Source organism: Nuphar pumila, chromosome 13, assembly GCF_984573655.1.
Source record: "Nuphar pumila chromosome 13, dmNupPumi1.hap1.1, whole genome shotgun sequence".
NCBI lineage: Eukaryota > Viridiplantae > Streptophyta > Magnoliopsida > Nymphaeales > Nymphaeaceae > Nuphar > Nuphar pumila.
The window spans coordinates 83,441,413-83,464,013 of NC_143261.1; the positions used below are offsets into that span (position 1 = coordinate 83,441,413).

At 39.9% G+C, this 22,601-nt stretch overlaps 1 protein-coding gene across 2 annotated transcripts in view; it reads left to right on the forward strand.

The window, feature by feature from the left end:
• Positions 1-741: 741 nt before the first annotated feature.
• LOC149818916 (uncharacterized) overlaps positions 742-22,601 on the forward strand; it is a 29,946-nt gene continuing 8,086 nt past the window's right edge. For both annotated transcript variants that reach the window (XR_016427104.1, XM_089984472.1), the window contains exons 1-2: positions 742-1,088; positions 1,188-1,293. Coding sequence is in view for 1 of the 2 variants with exons in the window: in XM_089984472.1 (XP_089840598.1) it covers positions 1,240-1,293 (54 nt within the window). In the remaining variant the exon portion in view is untranslated. The remainder of the gene's footprint in view (positions 1,089-1,187; positions 1,294-22,601) is intronic.

Below are 22,601 nucleotides of genomic sequence, written 5' to 3' on the forward strand. Positions count from 1 at the left end.
TCAACACTGATAATTTTTGTTGCTAGAATTAGTAAATGCTCATCTATAAGCAGATGTGAGATCACACGCTTACTTGATTGAGAGCTGATAGTCAAATAGAAAGGTTTTTACCCATCAAACTAAATTAGTGGTGGATCAGATGAGATCTACTACCAATATGATCCGATCCAATTGCAAATAGAAGGCCCACAAAAATGAGATATCCACATGCACAATATACCAAAACTATCCACATAAGTGAAAGGACTTACATGCATGCCATAGAGACACACTACTGCTGTTTCGGTCACTGCCACAAAAGTTTAAAAAATGTATGCAGTTAAATTATCGTGAAAAATGTAGACTTCTTGTTTTTACCAGCAAAATCTTGGAAATTTAAAAAACAAAGAAAATACATAACAAAATAAAAACGAATACTATTTTGCCAAATAAAACAGTTTTTTCTCGAGAATGATAAATTCATAACGTGTTTAGAAAAAACCTAAAAATACCCGGATATCTTCACATATCACAATATTTTGAACGTCTTAAATGGCTGACAAAAAACTTGGCGACATATTCACTGAAAATATCGCGATATATGTCGCACCTGGCCCACTCGCACACTCATTCACGCTGGTGGGCCTGAGGATGTGGCAGTCTGTCTCCCATCCGTCATATGAGAGAGAGAGGGGGATGGTTGGGTGGGACCACGCGGGACTAACAAGTGATGACGTTTGCTTTCATTTCTCGAAGCTCTTTACCCTTTTACTAGAGAGAGAGAGAGAGAGCCCGTTCTCGTTGAGACGACGATGATGAAGGGGTGCTCTCTTTTTCTTCTGATGGTTTTCCGGGGATTCCCCACCGTATAGAACCGGTGAGAGACCTTCTCCCCAATTCCCCACGTTCCCCAGTTGCCGGATTTGGTTACCCTTCTTTCCCGTGAATCATCAACTCCGACGACGTTTCGGATTTCGGCAGGACTTCTTCCTTTTATTCTTTCCTTCTTCTTCCCCCTTTTTTTCCCTTCTTGTCGATGATTACGATCCATATCTGAGATTGAATTGTCTCTGTTATTCTTGTGATTTCGGTTTTTGGGTCTTTGAAGGGTAAATTTTTAGTTCTTTCTTGTTTTTTGCTTTCTGAAATATGATTGGTGGTTTGAGTTAGGATTCTTCTTCTTATTGGTTTGTAATTTTCCCTTAAAGGTTTTGAAGGAGGCGCAAATTTAGGTTCTCCACAGACGGTACATCAGTCCGGATGAGTAAGGAAAGGGCGCCCGAACCGTTGGATTTCTTTATCTGGACGGTCGAGGTACATTGGTTTTGCATGATCTGTCAATTTTTCGCTTTGTTCTTCCTGTTTATATTGGTTAAGTAAATGGAAATTGGCGTTTCCCTGAATTTGGATCGAATGTCAATATTTGTTAAATTGGTATTCGCCGTGCATGATCGAGGGCGTGAAGCATGAGTGTGCATCCCCGGGTTACCATCTTTTATAGCTGATCTTTTTTTTGTTTATCCTTTTTGTGTTCAGTGGTATTTAGGGTTGTTTGCAAAGAAACAAGTGGATCATGGATTTTTGTGATCGCTGTTCTGTTGTGTCCTGTGCTTTTCGATTAATAAACTATTTTGGGTGATTTGTTTTTTTTTCCAATATATGCAATAATTCAACTATTCTGGTATGTGGGTTATTGATGTCATGAGAAATTTTGGCATGTATGTATTGCAAAAGCTTGCCCCATTTTCCAATTTGTTGAAAGAAAGAGGAGGAAAAGAATGAAGAAGAGTAATGGAGAACTTGTTGAGGGCGCCACCCGATCCCAGCTAGATCAAATTCAGGTGTTCTCTAATCGCTAAAGGGAAACATTTTGTAAACAATATCGTTGGCATGTGTTGCGGTAAATATCTATAAAGTAATCCAAAATTTTCAGAAGTAATGGTTCCTAGAAATTGTCTCAACTCCACTTCTAGTTTGTTCTTAAGACTGTTTTGGTTCATACTTTGCCACATATTTTTAAGCTTTGGCTGGAAATTGTGGCCTTTTTCTTTGTGCCTTCTCTGTTCTTGGCATGCTTGGTGTGATACATTATTTTGAGAACCTTCTTTGGAGCAAGTTTTTGTCTCAAGTTTTAGTTGCTATATATAACCCTGAGAAGCAGGACTATCCTGAGAGTGGGAATTCCATAATTAACGGAAGTGCTTGCCTGCTTGGAACTGTAGGAATTGTGCTTCTTGGGAAGCATGAAGCAGATGCAGTTGAGAGTTGTGATTCCCTTGCTTAGGAATCCCCATTCCTACATATGAGAATCACAATTCCCGTCTTATAGGATTCTCGATTCCCATGAGCAGGAATACCGGTTCTTTTGTTCAAAAACCCTGATTCCCTTTACATGGGAGTCTCTATTGTCCTGCATGGGAGTCCTGAATCTCATGATCAAGAAATCCAGATTATTTCATCTAGGAAGCCTAGCTTCCTCAGGAATCTCAATTCCTTTGTTCGTATGATTTCACATATCATTTTCTACATGATGCCCCGTACTCTTTCCTGCTTGGTTCCTGCTCTTGAAACCTCTAAAATTTTTAAATAATCACTTTCAGATTCTGTTTCATGCACTGCTCCCATATCCTCATTTCTGCTTTGGCATCTAAGGGAAATTCAAACCAAGGGTCCAAGGGTTTGGAATAGATTTTAGCGGTGTCAAGGCTAGAATGGATTGCCTTGGGGAATTAATGATGAGTTTAATGATTTAAAATTGCAGGGTCACTGATCTTTGTTTTTCTGTCTTGAACATTTCCTGCTGGTAATCTTCTTAGATCTGCTATCTTATCATATAGCGGATCCTGAGCACTAAAATTTACTGCACTACAAAACTACCAGGTATCCTGTTTTAGTTATAATCTCCTTTGTAGTCTATACTTATTAAAGTTGCGGTATCTTGTAATCAATGTTCATTTGTTTGTAACCCTCTAGGTTTCCCTTCATAACTCTGAATTCTGATCTGTCTCTCTAGTATGACTTACTGGTAGTATATTATCTGGAAGCAGTGTGCAAGATGCAACCTCATCTTGTATTGTTATCAGTTATCACCACATCCATGGCGGATACAAACAAATAGGAACAAGTCTTGCAATTAAATGAGATGTTCTGCTAGGAATAAAGTCATGTTGCACCAGTCATGCACTGTCTTTTGTGCCTTGAAAATTTTCATATGCAATCATTGCATAGTTACATCTATAATCTAACGTAAACTCTTTCTACTTTTTTCTTTAAGTTGTGAACACTTAATTGCTATATTTTTATACTTTGTCATAAACACCAAAATGTCATGGTTTGTCCATTAAAAAATTGGGGGTTGTTGATCAAAATACAAGGTGGCAGTAGTTCATGGGTTTTATACTTAAAATCTGCTGCTTGTAAAAGGTACTTTGGGAAGCAACATATATTAACATAATAACCAAATAAATGGTTAATGGGGCTCGGTTCTTTCTTGCTCACATTTTGTTACTCCATACATAACAAATGAGTGGCTTCTACTATAGACTATGGTACTAAAGAAGAGCAAACAATATTGACTGAACTTTCTCCTTTGAGATGAGATAACACTAGTGCTCGGGAGCCAACAAGGCTTGAGAGTAGCTTGTGGGACACATTGATGGAGCGTGGTGCGTAAAACCACCCAGGAGGAGAGATTCCTATGGGGCTTATGCTTTTCTCATCAAGGGGTGAAGACAACATGACAATGATTGGGGAAGGACATATCAAGGGTTGTAAGACCCCACTTCTAGAATATCCAACTTCCTTGCACGAGTCCCAATGGTGGGAAAACCTAACATGCATGCAAAAATGACTGACATTGTTGTAGACCGCCTCTCCTGGGTTTGTACCTGAGGACCAAATGCCACTACCTGTGGTCTAGATCTTGAATCCGTCCAGAGAGGGATGTCCTCAGAGTCCCTGTCAGGAGCGGGCTTCCGTGATTCCTATGTGAGTAGGACTCTGGAGGACACCCCTTCTAGTGGGAGTCCTTCCTCACTCTGGCTTCCTCTTCCTTCTTAAGTTGGTTTAGGCATAGGATTCTTCTTTATTCGGTTTATTGATGTGCTTAGGACTCTTGTTAGGTTCTATAAATAAGTTTATTATTTGAATAAAAAAATCAGTGAAGTTTATTGAGAGAATTCTATTCTTCACTCTTTGGTTCACGTTTTTCCTAAGGGATTGAGTTTCTCCCTCCACACGCCCATCCATCGCACGCAGACCGACAAGATTGATTGTCTCCCTCTTGCCCTGGAACAACCCCAGACATTCCCTCTTGGGAACCATGTCAGGTCAGTCACCCCTTCTATCTTCCCATGCCCTATTTTGAATTTAGACAACTCATAACACAATTGCTAAAATCGACCCCTCCAGAGGGTAAGTTTAACCAACCCTGGCGCCCTACTGTAGAATTCACCCCTTCTTAGGATTGGGTTCTAACATTTGGTATCAAAGCGAGGCTCTTCTTGCAGACCAAGATCAACAAGATTTGCGTTCTTGGTGCTTTATCAGATTCTTTTCTACACCATCAAGGGCCCACACCCTTTATGTTTCCGCCCGGGGGTGATCCAACGTCGTTTGTTGCGATTTTTGCTAACTCCCCATGACCAATCTTGACACCGCATGATGACGAGAGCTCAAGAGAAGATTGAGGAGCTCCGTACAGAGATCCACAGTCGTGATAGACAAGTCAACAACATGTTCAACGTTATGCAAAATGAGATCGATGCTTTGAATATGAAGCTGGATGAACGGTTCTAGCAAGTCCTTTGGATTTTGGACAGTATCCAAAACCGTGAAGCACAGGGAAGTGGCTTCGGCTGTCTGGACGGTTCAGGAGGTCACGACTCCGAGAACGGATCCACATAGGGATCCGTTATCGCACGCCAACCCTGGTTGGACTTCCCTAAGTTCGTCGATGACGATCCTACTAGTTGGGTTTTTCGTGCTGAGCAATACTTCCGAATTGCTAAAATGCTCGAGGGAGACCGATTTGCCTTTGCCTCTATTCATCTAGAGGATGAGACCATACACTGGTACCACTAGCTCGAGACTCAGATGGGTACTCTTTCTTGAGAAATTTTTTCTCGAGCCCTGGTGATATGTTTTGGGCCTTCAGCATACACCAACCACCATGTGACACTGTCCAAGATTCTCCAGCAGGGCAACATCATGGAATATCAGGCCGAATTCGAGTGGTTGAGTAACCTGGTGACAAGCTGGTCCAAGAGTTGTTTATGAGAACGTTTCTCACCGAGCTCAAGACAGACTTACAAATTGAGGCCCAAGCGACAAGACCTACGCCCTTCACCCAGGCGTTCGAGCTGGCCTGCGTGGCAAAGGAAAAGTTGTCACGATGTAACTCCCCCTTGACCAGGGACAAGGGGACGCCCAACCAAAGATATGTGTCCCTGAGCACGAAGCTCTCGAGCCGACCAAGTTTGACCCCTGCACGGCATGTGAGACCGAGTCAGATAGGTCAAAAGGACACCTCAAGGACCCAAACCCCCAAGTCGCAGGCCAGGAGAGTGACCCGCAGTCCAAGTCAAGAGGCTTACACACATGCGGATGGAGGAGAGACGTTAGAAGGGCCTCTACTTCAACTCCAATGAGGTGTGGGTGAAGGGTCATCGATGCAAAACCCTTAACATGTTCTTGTGCGACAGTGAGGCCGAAGATGGTGAGGACAACGAGGCTGAGCTGGTGGACGCAAGTTAGGAAGTGTCGAAAGAGGTCCCGCAGATCTCATACCATGCCTTGGTCGGAGTTGAGGTACCACAGACAATGAGGGTACTTGGGAGGATCGGCCCAATGATCATCTTGGTCTTCATAGACATAGGGGTCCATGCATAACTTCTTGTGCCCACAAACCACCAAGAGAGCCAAGTGCGGAATGATGCCCTAGCACCCCTTCGAGGTGGTCGTGGGGAACAACATCAAGCTGCGGTGTACCACCCTCTGCCTTGGAGATTTAGGAGACGATCCTGACTTCTGACATGTACGTCCTGCCTATAAAAGGCGCGAACGTTGTGCATGGCATGCAATTGTTGTAATCCTTAGGTGGCGTCTGCTGGAACTTTATGGATATGATGATACAAATCGAGTTTGAAGGGCGGTCGATGGAGATCTGCGCACCACCCTGAGCACCCCTTGTTATGGCTGAGTCAAAACAACTTGCCTAAATGGTGAGAGAGGGAGTATGCTAGATCTACTTGATGATGGTGGTGGAAGGGATGGGCCTTGCTTCAAGGCAGATCAGAGCGGATCTAGAAGAACTATTGTAGGAGTTCGGCATCATCTTTGGAGAACCAAAGGGCCTCCCTCCCCAACGGCCTTACAACCACATCGTGACCGTCTTGCCAGGATCCAAACTAGCCAATGTCTGGTCGTACAACTACGCCCATGCTCAGAAGATGGAGATCGAGCATCAGGTGATAGAGATGCTCAAGGACGAGATCATACAGGCCAACAAGAGTCCATGCTCTTCTCTAGTACTGTCGGTAAAGAAGAAAGACGGATCCTAGCGGTTTTGCATCGATTGCAGGGCCTTTAACTAGATCACGGTTAAGGACAAGTATCTGATCCTTGTGATAGATGAACTCCCAGACGAGTTGCATGGGGCGCACTATTTCTCGAAGTTGGACTTACGGTCGGGCTTTCACCAAATTTGTATGGCCCTAGAAGATGCCCAGAAGATAATGTATCAGACTCATGACAGTCACTACGAGTTTCTGGCGATGCCCTTTGATTTCACCAATGCCATGCCACGCTCCAGCGACTCATGAACGACATCTTTCAAGAGTATCTGCCCAGATTTATATTGGTCTTCTTCAATGATATCCTAATACATAGCCCTACCTGGGAAGACCACCTGCAACACATGCGGATTGCCTTGGACACCCTCTCCGAGCACCACTTGTACGCCGAGCGCTCCAAGTGAAACTTTAGGCAGACACGTGTCCATTATTTGGGACACATGATTTTAGGACAGGGAGTTGAGATGGACCATGACAAGGTCTAGGCCATGCAGAACTGACCTATGCCCCGGATGCCCAAGGCCTTGCAGGGATTCCTTGGCCTCATCGGATATTACTGAGAAAGCTACTCAGGCCTCTGAGTCCTAGAAGGACGCCATGGCTCGGGCCCCTAGCTTTACTTGACTTCACGAAAATTTTTGTGGTGGAGACAGACGTGTCTGGGTTGGTAATAGGGACTATCCTCATCTAGGAAGAGCATCTAGTGGCTTACTTTAGTCGGGTTATCGCCATCGGGAAGTGAGGACTCTCAACCTCCGAGAAAGAGTTCATGGCCATTATCCTTGTTGTGGACAAGTGGCCACCCTATATGATTGGGCGACAATTCGTGGTCTGAACGAACCACTGTAGGCTCAAGTACATGCTTGAGCGGAGGGTGAGTACACTTACCCAACAGAAGTTGTTCTCTAAACTCCTCAAGTACGATTTCAAGATCCAGTATTGCAAGGACCCCTGCAATCAAGTCGTAGATGCACTTTCACATAGAGGCCACGAGGATGAGTTATCCTTCTTCAGCATGACGGCAGTGGCCTTTCCATTCCTAGACGATCTTTGTTGGGAGTACGAGGTGAACGATTTCCTCGTCATGGTTCGATCGAGATTCAACAAGGAGAGGTAGATTTGAGGGGACTTGGAGATGCATCAAGGACAGATAGCCATCCCACATGAGTCCGACTTGACGAGAGTATTGATTGAGCATGACCATACCACGCCTTTAACTAAACATGAAGGGGTGCAGGGGACATACCGACAGTGTGACGTCTGTTAGCGAGTCAAATATAAGGCAATCTCTTGTTAGAATTAGGTTTTCTGAGATTCCTACATAGAGAAAGAAGACAAGAGAAATGTTTGCGTTGAACTCTCACGATTCCCAATATGGAAAAATCGTGCCTTATTATGTATATTCACTTTACACTAAAATACATTTTTACTAGAACACCTTTATTAACACAAAATACAAGAAGACTAATAAAGGCTATTTTAGGAACACAATATATAATAAAATACAATAGGGAACTAGGAGACGTGAACAATAACGTAAACAATAACGTCGTGAACAGTGACATGAGTTCTATGGATCTGGATCAAGATCCAAATCTAACCACCTCAAACCTCACTCTCTAATAGCCTCCCTCAAGTTGTACATGGTTAACAACCATGGACAACTTGCTTCTTAAATACCAAAACCTGTTCTTTGTAAGGCCTTTAGTGAACAAGTCAACCACTTGGTCTTCAGTCCGGACATAATTGGTCTCAATCTCTTGATCCTCCACTTTTTGATGAATAAAATGTTGATCAATTTCAATATATTTTGTCTTTCCATGTTTAATGAGATTTACTGAAATCTTGATAGCTCCTTGATTATCACACAACAAGAGTGACTTGGGGATGACTTCTCCCAAATCATACATGTGTCTAATCCATGTCATCTTAGCTGGAACTGCTTGATAGTCCAAGTATTCGCCTTTTCTAATGCATCTAATTCTACCCTCATGGCTTCTATCCACTCATATTGCTTTAACATAATTTGAGGGTTCTAGGTAGGAATGTATCAATGCAATGTAAACTTGATACTTAGGTGAAAATAACTCATAGAATACTTTCTCTGGATAACCTTTTAGTTTGTATTTTTACATTGTTTTCATTAGTATATTTTTCAATGGCACATGGATGTTCAGAACTACTACGCTTGAAATATTGAATACAATTTTGATTTTGAGATTGTTCTTCACTTATCTCATTGTCAAGAGATCGTTCTTCACTCACCATATCATTTCTGATATCTTGATCTTTCAACATCACAATCACCAAACTTTGGAATTAGATCCAATAAGAAAAAATACTCAGTTATGTCCTTAGGATTCTCAAATAAAAAAAAATCTTTATCTAAGAAAGACACATTTCTTTAAACATATAGTTTCTTATTTTTAAAATCAAAGCATTTATAACCTTTTTGGTTATTTGCATACCTCAGAAAGGCACAAGGAATAGCACAAGGAGAAAGTTTATCATTTTTATCAGTGAATACAAAACATTTATATCCAAAATTCCTTAGTCTAGAATAATCAGTTGTAAGTTTAAAGAGTTTTTCAACTAGTGATATATTTTTCAAGATAACAAATGGCATTCTGTTAATAAGATGAACTGCGGTTAAAGTGGCTTCAACCCAAAATTCTTTGGGTACTTGATTTGAGATAAGCAAAGTTCTGGTGGTGCCTATGTTTTCTTTCAGCCAAACCATTTTGTTGTAGAGTGTGGAGACAAGATTTTTGATATGTAATACCATGTGATTCTAGGTAATCTTTAAAATCTTTTGATAAAAATTCTCCCCCTGAATTAGTGTGAAAGATAGAGACTCCTTTTTGAAAATTATTTTTTACCAAATTGTAAAATATTTGAAAATATGAAAAAACTTCATATTTATGTTTGAGAAAATAAATGCACGTGTCTAGTAAAATCATCAACAAAGATTACATAATATGCAAACCCACCCTTAGATATAAGAGATGTTGGGCCCCGAATATCTGAATGCACTAACCTGACCATCTGAATGCACTAACTCAAGTGGTCGTGTAAAGACAAAAGTTCTTTCTTGGAATGACAATCTTTTCATCTTACCAAAAATACATTCTTCACATGTAAAATTGTTAAAATTACAAAAAAAAATCATATTCAGAAAGTGTCAGTTTTTGGATACATTAGGATGACCAAGTCTTTTATGCCATAAATCTAAATTTAGTTTCTAAACATTGTAACAAAAGGTATTTTTTGGGTATTTAAAAAAAATGTAGTATAATCCTTCTTCTCTATAGCCTTCTCCAATCAGCTTTCCTTACCGGCGATCCTGTACTCGACAACCAATAGAAGAGAAGAAAACATTATACTCATGGTCATATAATTGAGAGACAAACAAAAGATTTAGGTTTAACTTAAGAATATATCTAATTTTTTAAATAGAAAAACCTTTTGAAATATTTTTGAAATTTTTTATTCCCTTTATCTCAAGGGATGTTCCATCAGCAGTAAAAACATTTGACCTGCTTGAGTTATGACATTCGTATAAGATATCACCATTTGGTGTTATATGAAATGAGGCACCTGAGTCAAAGAGTCTTACTGGGGTTAGAGATGTCAATTGAAGAGATCACGACTCCAGTTCATGAAGCTCCTTTGAGTAGAGGTTGGAATGCTTCTACAAGTTGAGTCAAAGACATACTCCCAATGTTTGATTCTTGTGTAGTTTTGTGCTCACTTGACTCTTGTGCAACCAATGCTACCTTCTTCTCATAGAGTTGTTTTAATTTAGGACAATATGTCTTCACGTATCCCAATTCACGACAATAATAACAAATAAGTTTTTTCCTTAAACTCATTATCTTGTTTTCCATAGTTGCCATTGTTTGGTCTCCCATAATGTGGTGATTTGTATCATATACATGATTTCCCGGCCTAGACACGATTAGGACCGAATCATGATGTCTTCTTTTTTAGTTTATTTTCCTCCATACTTGGCCCTTCAATAGTATCTTCAATAGAGGAAACTTTTTCTCTATGAAGAAGAGCCGATTTAGTAGACTCAAACTTTGGTCTTAGACCATTGATGAATTGATAGAAATGCTCTGCATTAATTTGTCTTTGACGAAGTTCTATGTCTTCAGGACAATGTCATTGCCGCTCAAGAAGAGCCAACTCACTAAAGTATTCTATGTTAATATATATATATATATATATCTTTTTTCATCCAAATACCCGATAGGGGTATTTTGGTAAATTACAATGTACTTTTTATTTTTTAGGTTTTTCTTTTTTCTTTCTTTTATTTTTTTCTTTTTTTTTTGTTTTATTGTATTTGAACCATTAAGGGACCCCACCCATCTAGTCGTTGGGGCCCCAAACGGTTTCTATAAATAGAGGAGCTCTCTCACTTGTAAAATAGGCTTTTTCTGCCCACTTTGTCTCTCTCTTCAATAATATCCTTTTGCCTTTTAGGCACTTTACCTCTTAGTGGGTTATTTGGGCATTCTACGTGCTTGTGTTCTTGGCTCTTGGTTTGACTCTTTCTAAGAGACCTTTTTGAATTATTGGTGCTTCCGTTATTTTCATTACATGGTATCAGAGCCATTGGTTTTTCAATATTCTTGAAAGATCGTTGGGGTTTTTCATTTTCTATCCTTCCCGTCATCAATGGAGCATGAATCAAGAGTTGAGCTCTCCTTCAAACTCAATGGCGCAAACTATCTCATGTGAGCTTCGGCAATGAAAAATCATCTAAGAGGTAAGAAGTTGTGGGGCTTTGTGATGGGCGCCATGTTAAAAAAATATATATATATATATATCAATATATAAATATATATATATATGTATCAATACACCATAATACCCGATAGGGGTATTATGGTCATTTCACACAGTACTCGATAGGGGTACTTGTTTTTTTCCTCTTTTTTATTTTTATCTTTTTTGTATTTATTTTATTTTTTCTTCTTTCTTTAAGCCACTTAAGGGGCCCCACCATTGAGTCGTTGGGGCCCTCAACGACTCCATGGGAGCCCCCTTTTTAGCACACCTTTTGAGGCCATGTGGCCTTCCTTCCTCTCCTTTTCTTCTTGAATAAATAAGGGTGAACCCCTTTGTAATTCTTATGCTTGAAAGCTCTCTCTCTCTTTTCAATAAAGCAACTTCTATATTTTTGCCTATCTCAAGGCTTGTGTATGTGTTGTCCCTTTGTGGACTTGGTTATTGTCTCTTTTGTTTGTCCATTGTAGGACATTGCAAGTTCTCGTAGCACTCTTTGTATTTTCGCATATCGCATTACATGGTATCAAAGCCACTCGGTTCTTAGAGGAAGAAGCGTGGTACGTATACTTTTCATCTATTGTCTCCCTTCTTCTCGCTTCTTGGTGGCATTATGGAAGCAAAAATCGATCTATCCTTCAAACTCAATGGAAAGAAGAATTACATGATGTGGGCATCGACAACGTAGAACAACCTCAAAGGCAAGAAACTTTGGGGGTATGTTATGGGTTCCATTCTGGAACCTAAATTGGAGCTCACAAAGATCGAAGGTGGACAAGAAAAGGCTCTTGAGGGAGATGCTCGCCTCAAAGCCATTAAAAATCATCAAAAGGAAGTAGAAGATTGGGAATGCAATCACGCAAAAATCCTTCTTGGTTCATGAACAACGTCGAACTCAAGTTATGTGCTAATATAGCTAAATTTCGTCGGGCCAATGAGGCTTGTTTTTTTATGAAGGGTATGTATACCCAAAAGGATCTTGCAAGAGCTTATTTTTTGCAAAAAAAAATTAGAACCACCAAACAAGGTGATTCAAGTATTCAAGACTACTATAGTGCTTTAAACCCACTATGGGATGAGTTGGCTCTTTTAGAGCCAAAATGGGTTGCTATGGAAGATGTCGAACTAAGACAAAAGCAAATGGAACAAGATCAATTGTTCTAATTCTTATTTGGGCTACGTCCCGAATTTGAGCAAGTGCGACCTTGGGTGCCTAAGTTCCAGCATCATCTTCCTGCGAGCAACATCTCAGATAGTCGGAGGAGATCGACATCCTTCGCTGTTGATCAGAGTTCAGTCTTTCTGTGTGAAGATCAGACCTGGCGACAGATCTGCAGTCAGACCTAGTCACGACTGTTGACTAGAGGTCGTGACTCAGATCTGAAGCCAAATCTGGGAGCAGTTTGGAAATCTATTGAAGATGGATCGTTGTGATTTGGCAAGCTGGAGCAGCAGGTGAATATCTGGGTCATGAGTTGCTGCTGTTAATATCGTTGGGGTGCTGGTGATCAGCGGTCTCTGTGTTGACGTGGGTTGCTGTTCATGTGGGTTGACATGGTAATGTTAAATCAGATCATATTCAGATCTGATAGTTGTTTTTGGTGTAGTTGAAGTTGTCTACTGCAGATCTGCACTTTGGTTCCCAACTTGATGTGCTTGCGCCTATCAAATATTGATTTGCTGGAGTGTAAGCGTCTCAATAGTTTTACTCCATTAAAGCTCTAACATGGTATCAACTAGATGCTCTCGTGAATTCCTTTATTTATGTTGATAAATACGTAGCTGTCGTGAATACCTTATCTATGTTGATAAGTACAAGTGTTGTGCAGAAGTCGTGAAATTGATATTTTTTTTTTGCTGTCATGAGGTATATGGCTGGGAGTAGGTGTCGTGAGTTAAAATTTTGTTTCTGCTCATAGTATTGTTGGTCGTGCATGTAGTTGCTGTGTCGTGACCCTTTTGACTTAGCAAGAAGCTGGGTGCTGTGTAATGATCCTTTTGACTCAGCTGACTGTTGAAAACTGCATGTTAATAAGTATTCTATGGAATCAGCAGGCGTGATTCCCTGCTGTGCTGAAAAATATTCTGTTTGTGGGAACAGTGTCTTTTGAAGTGGGATTTTGTGTTGGGCACTGTGGTATCACACTCTAAGTCGTGTGTTGGGTGCTGCTACTGGTTGTCGTAGTGGCGAATGTGTGATGATAACACACTCTAAGTCGTGTTGGATGTGTGATCTTGATTTACAGCCTATAGTCATCCTGGGTTGAGGTGAAAAGTTTTAGTCAAGGTTCTTTAAAATTATATTTGAAGTTTGGATCTGAACAGTCGAAGGTCGTGTTTCTCAGAATTCATTGGTGAAGTCAAAAACTTGATATAGTCAGGCTTGTGTTGATTGTGGGTATGCGCGTGTGGTTGCTCCTGCATTTTGTGAATCAAGCCCATTAGTTTATATTATGGCTCAAGTGGTTAAATCAGATGCAGATTCCTCCAATGATTGTGTAACTCTTAGCAGGGCTGAATATGACGAGCTCCTTGCTTTACGATCATCCAATTCAAAGGCTTCTGTTGCGGAAGTGGTGTGCTTGGCAGGTGATGGCCTATCTGCTCAAGGTGGTAGGTGGGTTATTGATTCTGGTGCCTCTGGTCACTTGTGCGGAAACTCGAGCAATTTTTTGAGTTTAAAACCTGTGACAGGTCAGAAAGGGGTACGTCTTGCGGATGGTAGCTCTTCCCCAATTGTAGGGCAGGAAAACATGTCTATTACCCCTACTCTTCAATTGGCACATGTTCTTCATGCTCCTTCGTTTCCACAGAATTTATTATCAGTCAGTCGAATGACAAAAGAGTTGAATTGTAGAGTGATTTTTGATCCTATGGGATGCACCTTTCAGGACTTGCTGACAGGGAGAAGGATTGGTGGTGGCTATGAGGAAGGTGGTCTGTATTACCTTCACCAACCAGAGGTTTCCACCCACTCTGTTGTTACATCATCCTCTAGTCCTCTATTGTGGCATCATCGGTTGGGTCACCTTCCAGTGACAAAACTTCGTCGTGTCATTCCTTATATACCTCCCTCAGTGTCTTTTCAGTGTGAAACATGTCAATTGGGAAAACATTGTCGAAGCTCTTTTCCCTCCAGTCAGAGTCCATCAAGTCAATGATTGTTTAAGCTTCTTCATGTGGATGTGTGGGGTCCGAGTAGGATTCCGAATAGGTCTCAATGTCGTTATTATCTAGTTATTGTTGATGACTTCTCGAGACTATCGTGGGTGTTCCTGTTAAAAGATCGGTCTCAAGGTCCTGTCATTCTTAAATCTTTAATTGCAGAGATAAAAACTCAATTTGACATATGTGTTAAAATTGTTCGCACTAATAATGCTCTTGAGTTCAAATCCAAAGACTTACTTCAATTCTACTCTGGTAATGGGATTCAACCTCAATTTACATGTCCCCATACCTCCCAGCAAAATGGGGTGGCTGAGAGGAAACATAGACAAATCCTTAATGTTGCTCGGTGCCTTATGATTCAATCCAATATGCCTGCTACATACTGGGGCGATGCAGTTTTGACAGCCGGGTTTCTTATAAATCGCATGCCGTCCAGTTCTGTAGAAGACCAGATCCCAATTCAAATTCTCCATCCAGAGGCTCCTCTCTTTCCTATTCCCCCTAAAGTTTTTGGATGCGTGTGTTTTGTGCATAAGCTGGGTCCTGATCGAGATAAACTTGCTGCGCAGTCTATTAAATGTGTTTTCATTGGGTATCCTAAGAACCAAAAAAGATATCGTTGCTATGACCCTATATCTCATAAAGAGTATGTCAGTGCGGACGTTACCTTCTTTGAGTCTATTTCTTATTTTTCGAGTACTACTCCAAGGTTGCAAGAGAGTCAGGGTGATGTTTTTCCTCTGCCAATTTCCCCTTTTCCTTTAGAGTCGTTCACTCCAAAGCCTGTGGCTCCATCCTCTGGGGAGTCTCGATACAGAAACCCTCCTATAGTGTATACTCACAGGTTACCACCTACCTCCATGCCCCCATTTTCTTCTTCTCCTGAGGCAAGTATCACTGAACATACTGAAGTTTCTGCTATGGATGAAAATCTTCCTATTGCTCTGCGAAAAGGGAAAAGACAGTGCACCCTTCATCCCATTTTTCAGTTTGTTTCTGAAGTTAATCTTGGGGCTTCTATGAAGAAGTTTATCTCGGCTTTGTCTGCCTCCTCTGTTCCGCTTCATCACAGTCAGGCTTTATTCGACCCCAAATGGATGCAGGTTATGAAAGATGAGATGGATGCCCTATGTTCTAGGGGCACTTGGGATTTGGTGGATCCTCCGACTGATGCAGATATTGTTGGCTGTAAATGGGTATATACCATTAAATATAACTCGGATGGGTCAATTGAACGGTACAAAGCCCGGTTGGTTGCAAAAGGTTATACTCAAACTTATGGTGTTGACTTTTTTGAAACTTTCACCCCAGTTGCTCGTCTTGGCACTATTCGTCTTGTTCTTTCTGTTGCTGTGCACCATGGATGACCCTTGTTTCAGTTGGATGTCAAGAATGCCTTTTTGTATGGGGATTTGCATGAAACGGTCTACATGCAACAACCCCCAGGCTTCGAGGTTCAGGGGGAGTGTAAGAAGGTGTGCAAGTTGAGGAAGGCTATTTATGGCCTGAAGCAGAGTCCAAGGGCATGGTTTCACAAATTATTTGAGGTAATGTCTAGTTTTGGCTTTGTCAGGTCAGCTTCAGATCACTCCTTGTTCATCAAGAAAACCAGTGCTGGAATTGTTGTTATGGTAGTATATGTAGATGACATCTTAGTCTTTAACATGTTGAAGGTAAGGTGAGAAGCACATAAACCGAGGTAGAGAGAGAGAGAGAGACGGCTGGAGAATAATAGAACTTCTTACTTCAATTAGGGCTAATCTCTATATTAAATATAGTCCAAAGAACAAAATTACACCCAGGTCCCTCATTAAAGAATAAGATTCAAATAACCTCTAGTTTAGAAAAACTTATTTACTAAAAACATCTTAGTCTTCAATACTCCCTCTCAAGCTGGAGCATAGATATCAATCATGCTCAGCTTGTCACAACACTTTGAGAAATTTGGTCTTGCCAGGGCTTTGGTAAAAACATCAACTACTTGATCTTCGGAAGATACATGATCGGTGCAGATATACCCAAGCCTGAACCAAGTCGCGAACATAGTGACAGTCAACTTCAATATGTTTAGTCCTTTCATGAAACACTGGATTGTTGGCAATATATGTAGCAACCTTATTGTCACACATCATCAATATAGGTAGGGATACTTTCTCCTGAAGCTCGGTCAAGACTGATTTTACCCACATAATCTCAGTTGCAGTCTGATACCATGTTGAAGGTAAGGTGAGAAGCGCAGAAACCGAGGTAGAGAGAGAGAGAGACGGTTGGAGAATAATAGAACTTCTTACTTCAATTAGGGCTAATCTCTATATTAAATAGAGATAGTCCAAAGAACAAAATTACACCCAGGTCCCTCATTAAAGAATAAGATTCAAATAATCTCTAGTTTAGAAAAACTTATTTACTAAAAACATCTACTAAAAACATCTTAGTCTTCAACAGAGGTCATCACTTCTTCATAGATCCATCTTTCCTCCTATAGAGGATGTTATTGCCGAAATCACCCAAGAAGAAACAAGGCTTGGGATGAGTAAGAATGTTGATGAAGTGCTTGCTGTTTTCAAACCCGGCAATAATGTAAAAACCAGAGTTACCGGAAGTGCCTAGGGTAATGGGGAAGCGCGCTTCCCCGATACGCGCTTCGGAAGCGCGAAACGTCGCGCTTCCAAAACGCGTGGAGAAGCGTCCCCTTTTTTTTGGAAGCACGCTTTCCATTTATGGGAAGCGCGCTTCCCCCTCGTTTCCCCATTTTTTCCATTTTTTTTGCTTCCCCCTCGCTTTCGGTTCGCTTCCGGTTCACTTTCTAGGTCGCTTCCGAGACAGTTCGTAATTTTCTTCTAAGTAGTCCCACGCTTCCCCGCTTACTACATTTTTGAAAGTGCCTCGCTTCCCGTATCGCTTCCCGCTTCCTCAATTGGCAACTCTGGTAAAAACCTACAAGCCCCCCCCCCCCCCCCCCCCTCACACACACACACACTTTGGTAAACAAGGAAACTACAATGGAGGAAGAAAAATGATTGTATGTCATCATTGCTATGAGCCGGGTCACATTAAACTCGCTTGCCCAAAGCTCAATAAAACTTTCAAACCTAAGGTGGCCTCTCTTGAAGAGTTTACCACCAAAGAAGATGAAGACAAGAATGGTGATCTCAAAGAGACCCTTGGTCAAATATCCATGGCTCTTCAACAAATTTTTAAAGCTACTTCCTCTACATCGGGTGCGATCATTGCATCTACATCATCACCCGGTACGTACTCTTGGATCTTAGACTCTGGAGCATCTTTTCATATGACTCCTCGTGAAAATGCTTTAATCAATGTTTGCACAAATTCAAAAGGCTCTTGTGTCTCTACGGCTGATGAAACTTTTTTGAAAATTTCTTGCATTGAAACTCTAAACTTCAAAAATTCTCAAAATCTTTTTGTTCCAAAAGTTAGAGTTGTTCCAAAATTAAATTTAAATTTTTTTTTGATCTCCTAAATTGCCGACCATGGATGTAAAATATCTTTCTCATCTAATGGTTGCTTTGTGCACGAATTGGGCAAGGCCATAGGAAGGGGGACCTTTACTATATGGATCATCTAAACCTTCCTACAAATCATTTTTGTTCTTATGTCCAAGAGAAAAGTATTGAAATTTGGCATAAAAGGCTTGGTCATCCAAGCTATTCAAAAATGTATTTTTTTCCATTTGAAAACAAATTTTGTAAGGAAAAAGACATTAATTGCAAAGATTATATTTTTGGAAAAATGAAGGCTATTCATTTTTCAACTAGAACATTTCTTTTTTCAAGACCCTTTAAATTGGTGCACTCGGATGTTTGGGGTCCATCTCCGGTCATGTCTAAAAGGGGTTACTCTTACTATGTCACTTTCATAGATGACTTTACTCGATATGTTTGGATCTATTCCTTAGTCATAAATCAAAAGTGTTTTCCTTCTTCAAAGAATTTCATATAAAAATTCAAAACCAATTTCAAAGTAATATATCTACTTTGAGAACCGATTCCGGTGGTGAATACTTGTCTAATGAATTCCAAAATTACTTAACACAAAATAGAATTTGTCATTAAAAAACATGCCCTAGGACTCCACAACAAAACAGACTAGCGGAAAGAAAGCATAGGCATATTATAGGAACCGCTAGAACATTGCTTGTCTCTAGAAATATTTTGAAATTTTTTTGGGCCGAAGCCGTCCTAACCTCAACATACCTAATCAATAGAATGCCTTCCTCAAAATTAAAGAATGCCTCTCTTTATGAAAAACTTTTTAAATTCTCATCCGATTTCAATCACCTTCGCATCTTTGGTTGTAAATGCTTTGTTCTCTTGCATAAGAGAGATAAGTTGTCTCCAAAGGCAATTGAATGTGTTTTTCTAGGTTACGGGGAAAATAAAAAAGGCTATAGGTGTTTTGATTTAAAAAATAACAAGCTTTATGTTTCAAAAGATGTAACTTTCTTAGAAGATGAGAATGGTTTTGAAAAAATGGAATCATCACATGAAATTGATTATATGTTTTTACATGATCTTATTAATGACATAAATGATGATTCTATGAATCATCTTGAAAATATAGAGGATACTTGTGAAGTGTCCACTTTTGATATGTCACCACCAAGTGATGGTACTAACAATGACAATATTAATGTTTACACCCGAAGAAATCAAGAAAGGCCTATTGGTGCCCTAGAAAAATTCTTTCAAATTTCCGAATCTTCAGAAGAGCTCCCCATTAGGTACTCTTCTAGAGAATCAATACCACCCAATAGGTTTGTATCCTACGAGTCTTTAGCCCCCAACTATCAGGCATGTTTAATAACTTTACATTCATATTATGAACCCACTCATTATAATCAAGCTAAGACTCTACCACATTGGGTTGAAGCAATGAAAATAGAATTAGATGCGCTAAAAAAGGCTAATACTTGGGAAATAGTCGAACTCCCTCCGCATAAAAAACCTATTGGATGTCGCTAGGTCTTTAAAGTTAAAACTAAAAGCGATGGTTCCCTAAAACGATATAAAGCCAGGTTAGTAGCAAAAAGATATTCACAAGAATATGAAATTAACTATGAGGAAACATTCACTCCTATAGCCCGAATGACTAGTGTCAGAACTCTAATAGTTGTCGCATCAACCAAAAAATGGCCTATATATCAACTCGATGTGAAAAATGCATTTCTAAATGGGAATTTAAATGAAGAAAATATACGGATCCACCACCCGGAATTAATATTGGACAAGGTCAAACCCTTAAGCTTTTAAAAGCCCTGTATGGTCTTAAACAAGCCCCCAAGGCTTGGTAGTGATATCATAGTTAAATTAGGATTTCATTCATGTTATACTGATACTGTTCTCTTTGTTAAAAGTGCAGGTACTAGTATTGTTATCTTATTACTTTATGTTGATGACATGATTATCACTGGGAATGATCAAAATAGTATTGTTGATGTTAAAACCATGTTAAAAAATAATTTTGACATGTCTGATTTAGGCTTTCTTAGATATTTTCTTAGCATTGAAGTCACATATTCTCCTCGAAGATATATTTTGTTACAGATGAAGCTTTCTGCAGATATATGTACTAAGTCTGGCATTTCAAATGATAAAAAGGTAGAGACTCCAAAGGTCATTAATGTCAAATTAAGGTTGGAGGACGAGGTTCTTCTGGAAGATCCCACACCCTACAGACAGTTCATTGGATCTCACTTACCTAACCATCACCAAACCAGACATCGCTCATGCGGTTCACTCTGCAAGCCAATTTCAGCATGCTCCTACAACTGTGCATATGAGCGCCGTGCTCTGGATCATCCGATAAAAAACTATAAATAAAGGATTATTTCTATCCGCATCTTTTTCCTTAAATCATCTTGCTTATACTGATTCAGATTGGAGAGGTAACCCTAATGATAGAATCTCAACTATTGTTTTTTGTGTCTTTTTAGGAGATTCCTTAATTGTCTGGAGGTGCAAGAAGCAACAAAAAGTCTCGCTCTCTTCTACTGAAGCTGAATACCTGGCTATGACAATCACAACAATGGAATTAGTTTGGCTTCGCAGTCTTTTTAAAGACATGAGGGTTGATATTGCTGGAGCTTTAAAGTTATGTTATGACAACAAGAGTGCCATTTATATTGCAAGCAATCACACTTTTCATCAGCGCACCTAACATATTGAAACAAACTTCTTCACTAAAGCCCTTCCTGCTCCTCACTTCATGTTTCTCCTTAGCAAACTTTTGATCCTCTCCCCGTAAAGTTTGAGGGGGGGGGGTGTTAAAATATATGTATCAATATATATATATATATATATATATATATATTCCAAGACACCATAATACCTGATAGGGGTATTATGGTTATTTCACACAGTACCCGATAGGGGTACTTGTTTGTTTCCTCTTTTTTATTTTTATCTTTTTTTTGTATTTATTTTATTTCTTCTTTTTATTTTTTTTAAGCCACTTAAGGGCCCCCACCATTGAGTCGTTGGGCCTCCAACGACTCCATGGGAGCCCCCTTTTTGGCACACCTTTTGAGGCCATGTGGCCTCCCTTCCTCTCCTTTTCTTCTTGTATAAATAGGGGTGAACCCCTTTGTAATTCTTATGCTTGAGAGCTCTCTCTCTCTCTCTTTTCAATAAAGAGACTTCTATATTTTTGCCTATCTCAAGGCTTGTGTATGTGTTGTCCATTTGTGGTCTTGGTTATTGTCTCTTTTGTTTGTCCATTGTAGGACATTGCAAGTGCTCATAGCATTTTTTGTATTTTTGCATATTTCATTACACACCACTCTTGAACCTACCTTAAAGCTCACAAAAATTAAAGGAGGTGTTGAGAAAGCTCTAGATGGTGATGACCACATCAAAGCCATTAATGAGCATCAATCCAAGGTAGAAGATTGGGAAAGTAATCATGCCAAAATTTTGGCATGGTTAATGAACAATGTTGATATTAAGAATTGTGCCAACATTCCAAAGTTTAGGAGAGCCAATGAAGCATGATTCTTCCTTAAGGGTGTATATACCCCAAAAGATCTAGCTAGACAATTTTTTTTGTCAAGAAAAATTAGATCTACTAGACAAGCGGACATGAGTGTCCGTGATTATTTTAGTGCTTTAACCCCTCTTTGGGATGAACTCGCTCTTCTTGAGCCCAAGTAGATAGCTTCGAAAGATATTGAGCTTAGAAGAAAACAAATTGAAAAAGAACATTTCTTTTAATTTCTTCATGGGCTTATGCCCGAATTTGAACAAGCTAGGGCATCTCTTCTTCATAGAAATAAAGCCTTACCTATTGAAAATGCTCTTGTCGAAGTATGCCAAGAGGAAACTCGTCTTGGCATAAGTCTTAAAAATGATGAAATTTTGTCCGTCACTAGGTCGGGAACCAATGTAAAAGCTTATAGACCTCCTTATTTTTCAAAAAACAATGGGTATAGAAAGGGAGTGATTTGCCACTATTGTAATGAACCAGGGCATATTAAGCCGGTTTGTCCTAAGCTTAAAGGAAAGGTGGTCGCGGTTGGAGAAAACACTTCAAAGAAGGAAGAAGAAAATATTAATGGAGGAGATATCAAAGCGACTCTTTGTCAAATTTTCTAAGCCCTCCAACATCTTCTCAAGACTTCTTCAACATCGACTTTTGGAGCCGTCATAGCCTATTCATCATCACCTCCAGGTATGTGGATACTAGACTCTGGTGCTTCTTTTCACATGACATCTCACAAAAATTCTCTTTCAAATGTTTTTTCCAACCCTATGTCTTCGTATGTTTCAACGGTCGATGGGACTTCTTTAAAAATTGAAAGTATTGGAATACTTGACTTGAAATCCTCTCAATTTTTTTTTCTAAAGTAAGAGTTGTTGCAAAAGTTAACTTAAACTTCTTTTCGGTCTCCCAAATTACCGATCATGGTTGCCAAGTCTCTTTCTCACCTAAAGATTGCACCGTGCAGGATCTCCAATCAGGGAAGCTGATTGGGTAAGGCCATAGGAGGGGCGATCTTTATTTTATGGATTTTTTGTCTCTTCCATCCAAGTCATTTTGTAATTTTGTAAATGTCAAAAGTATTAAGGT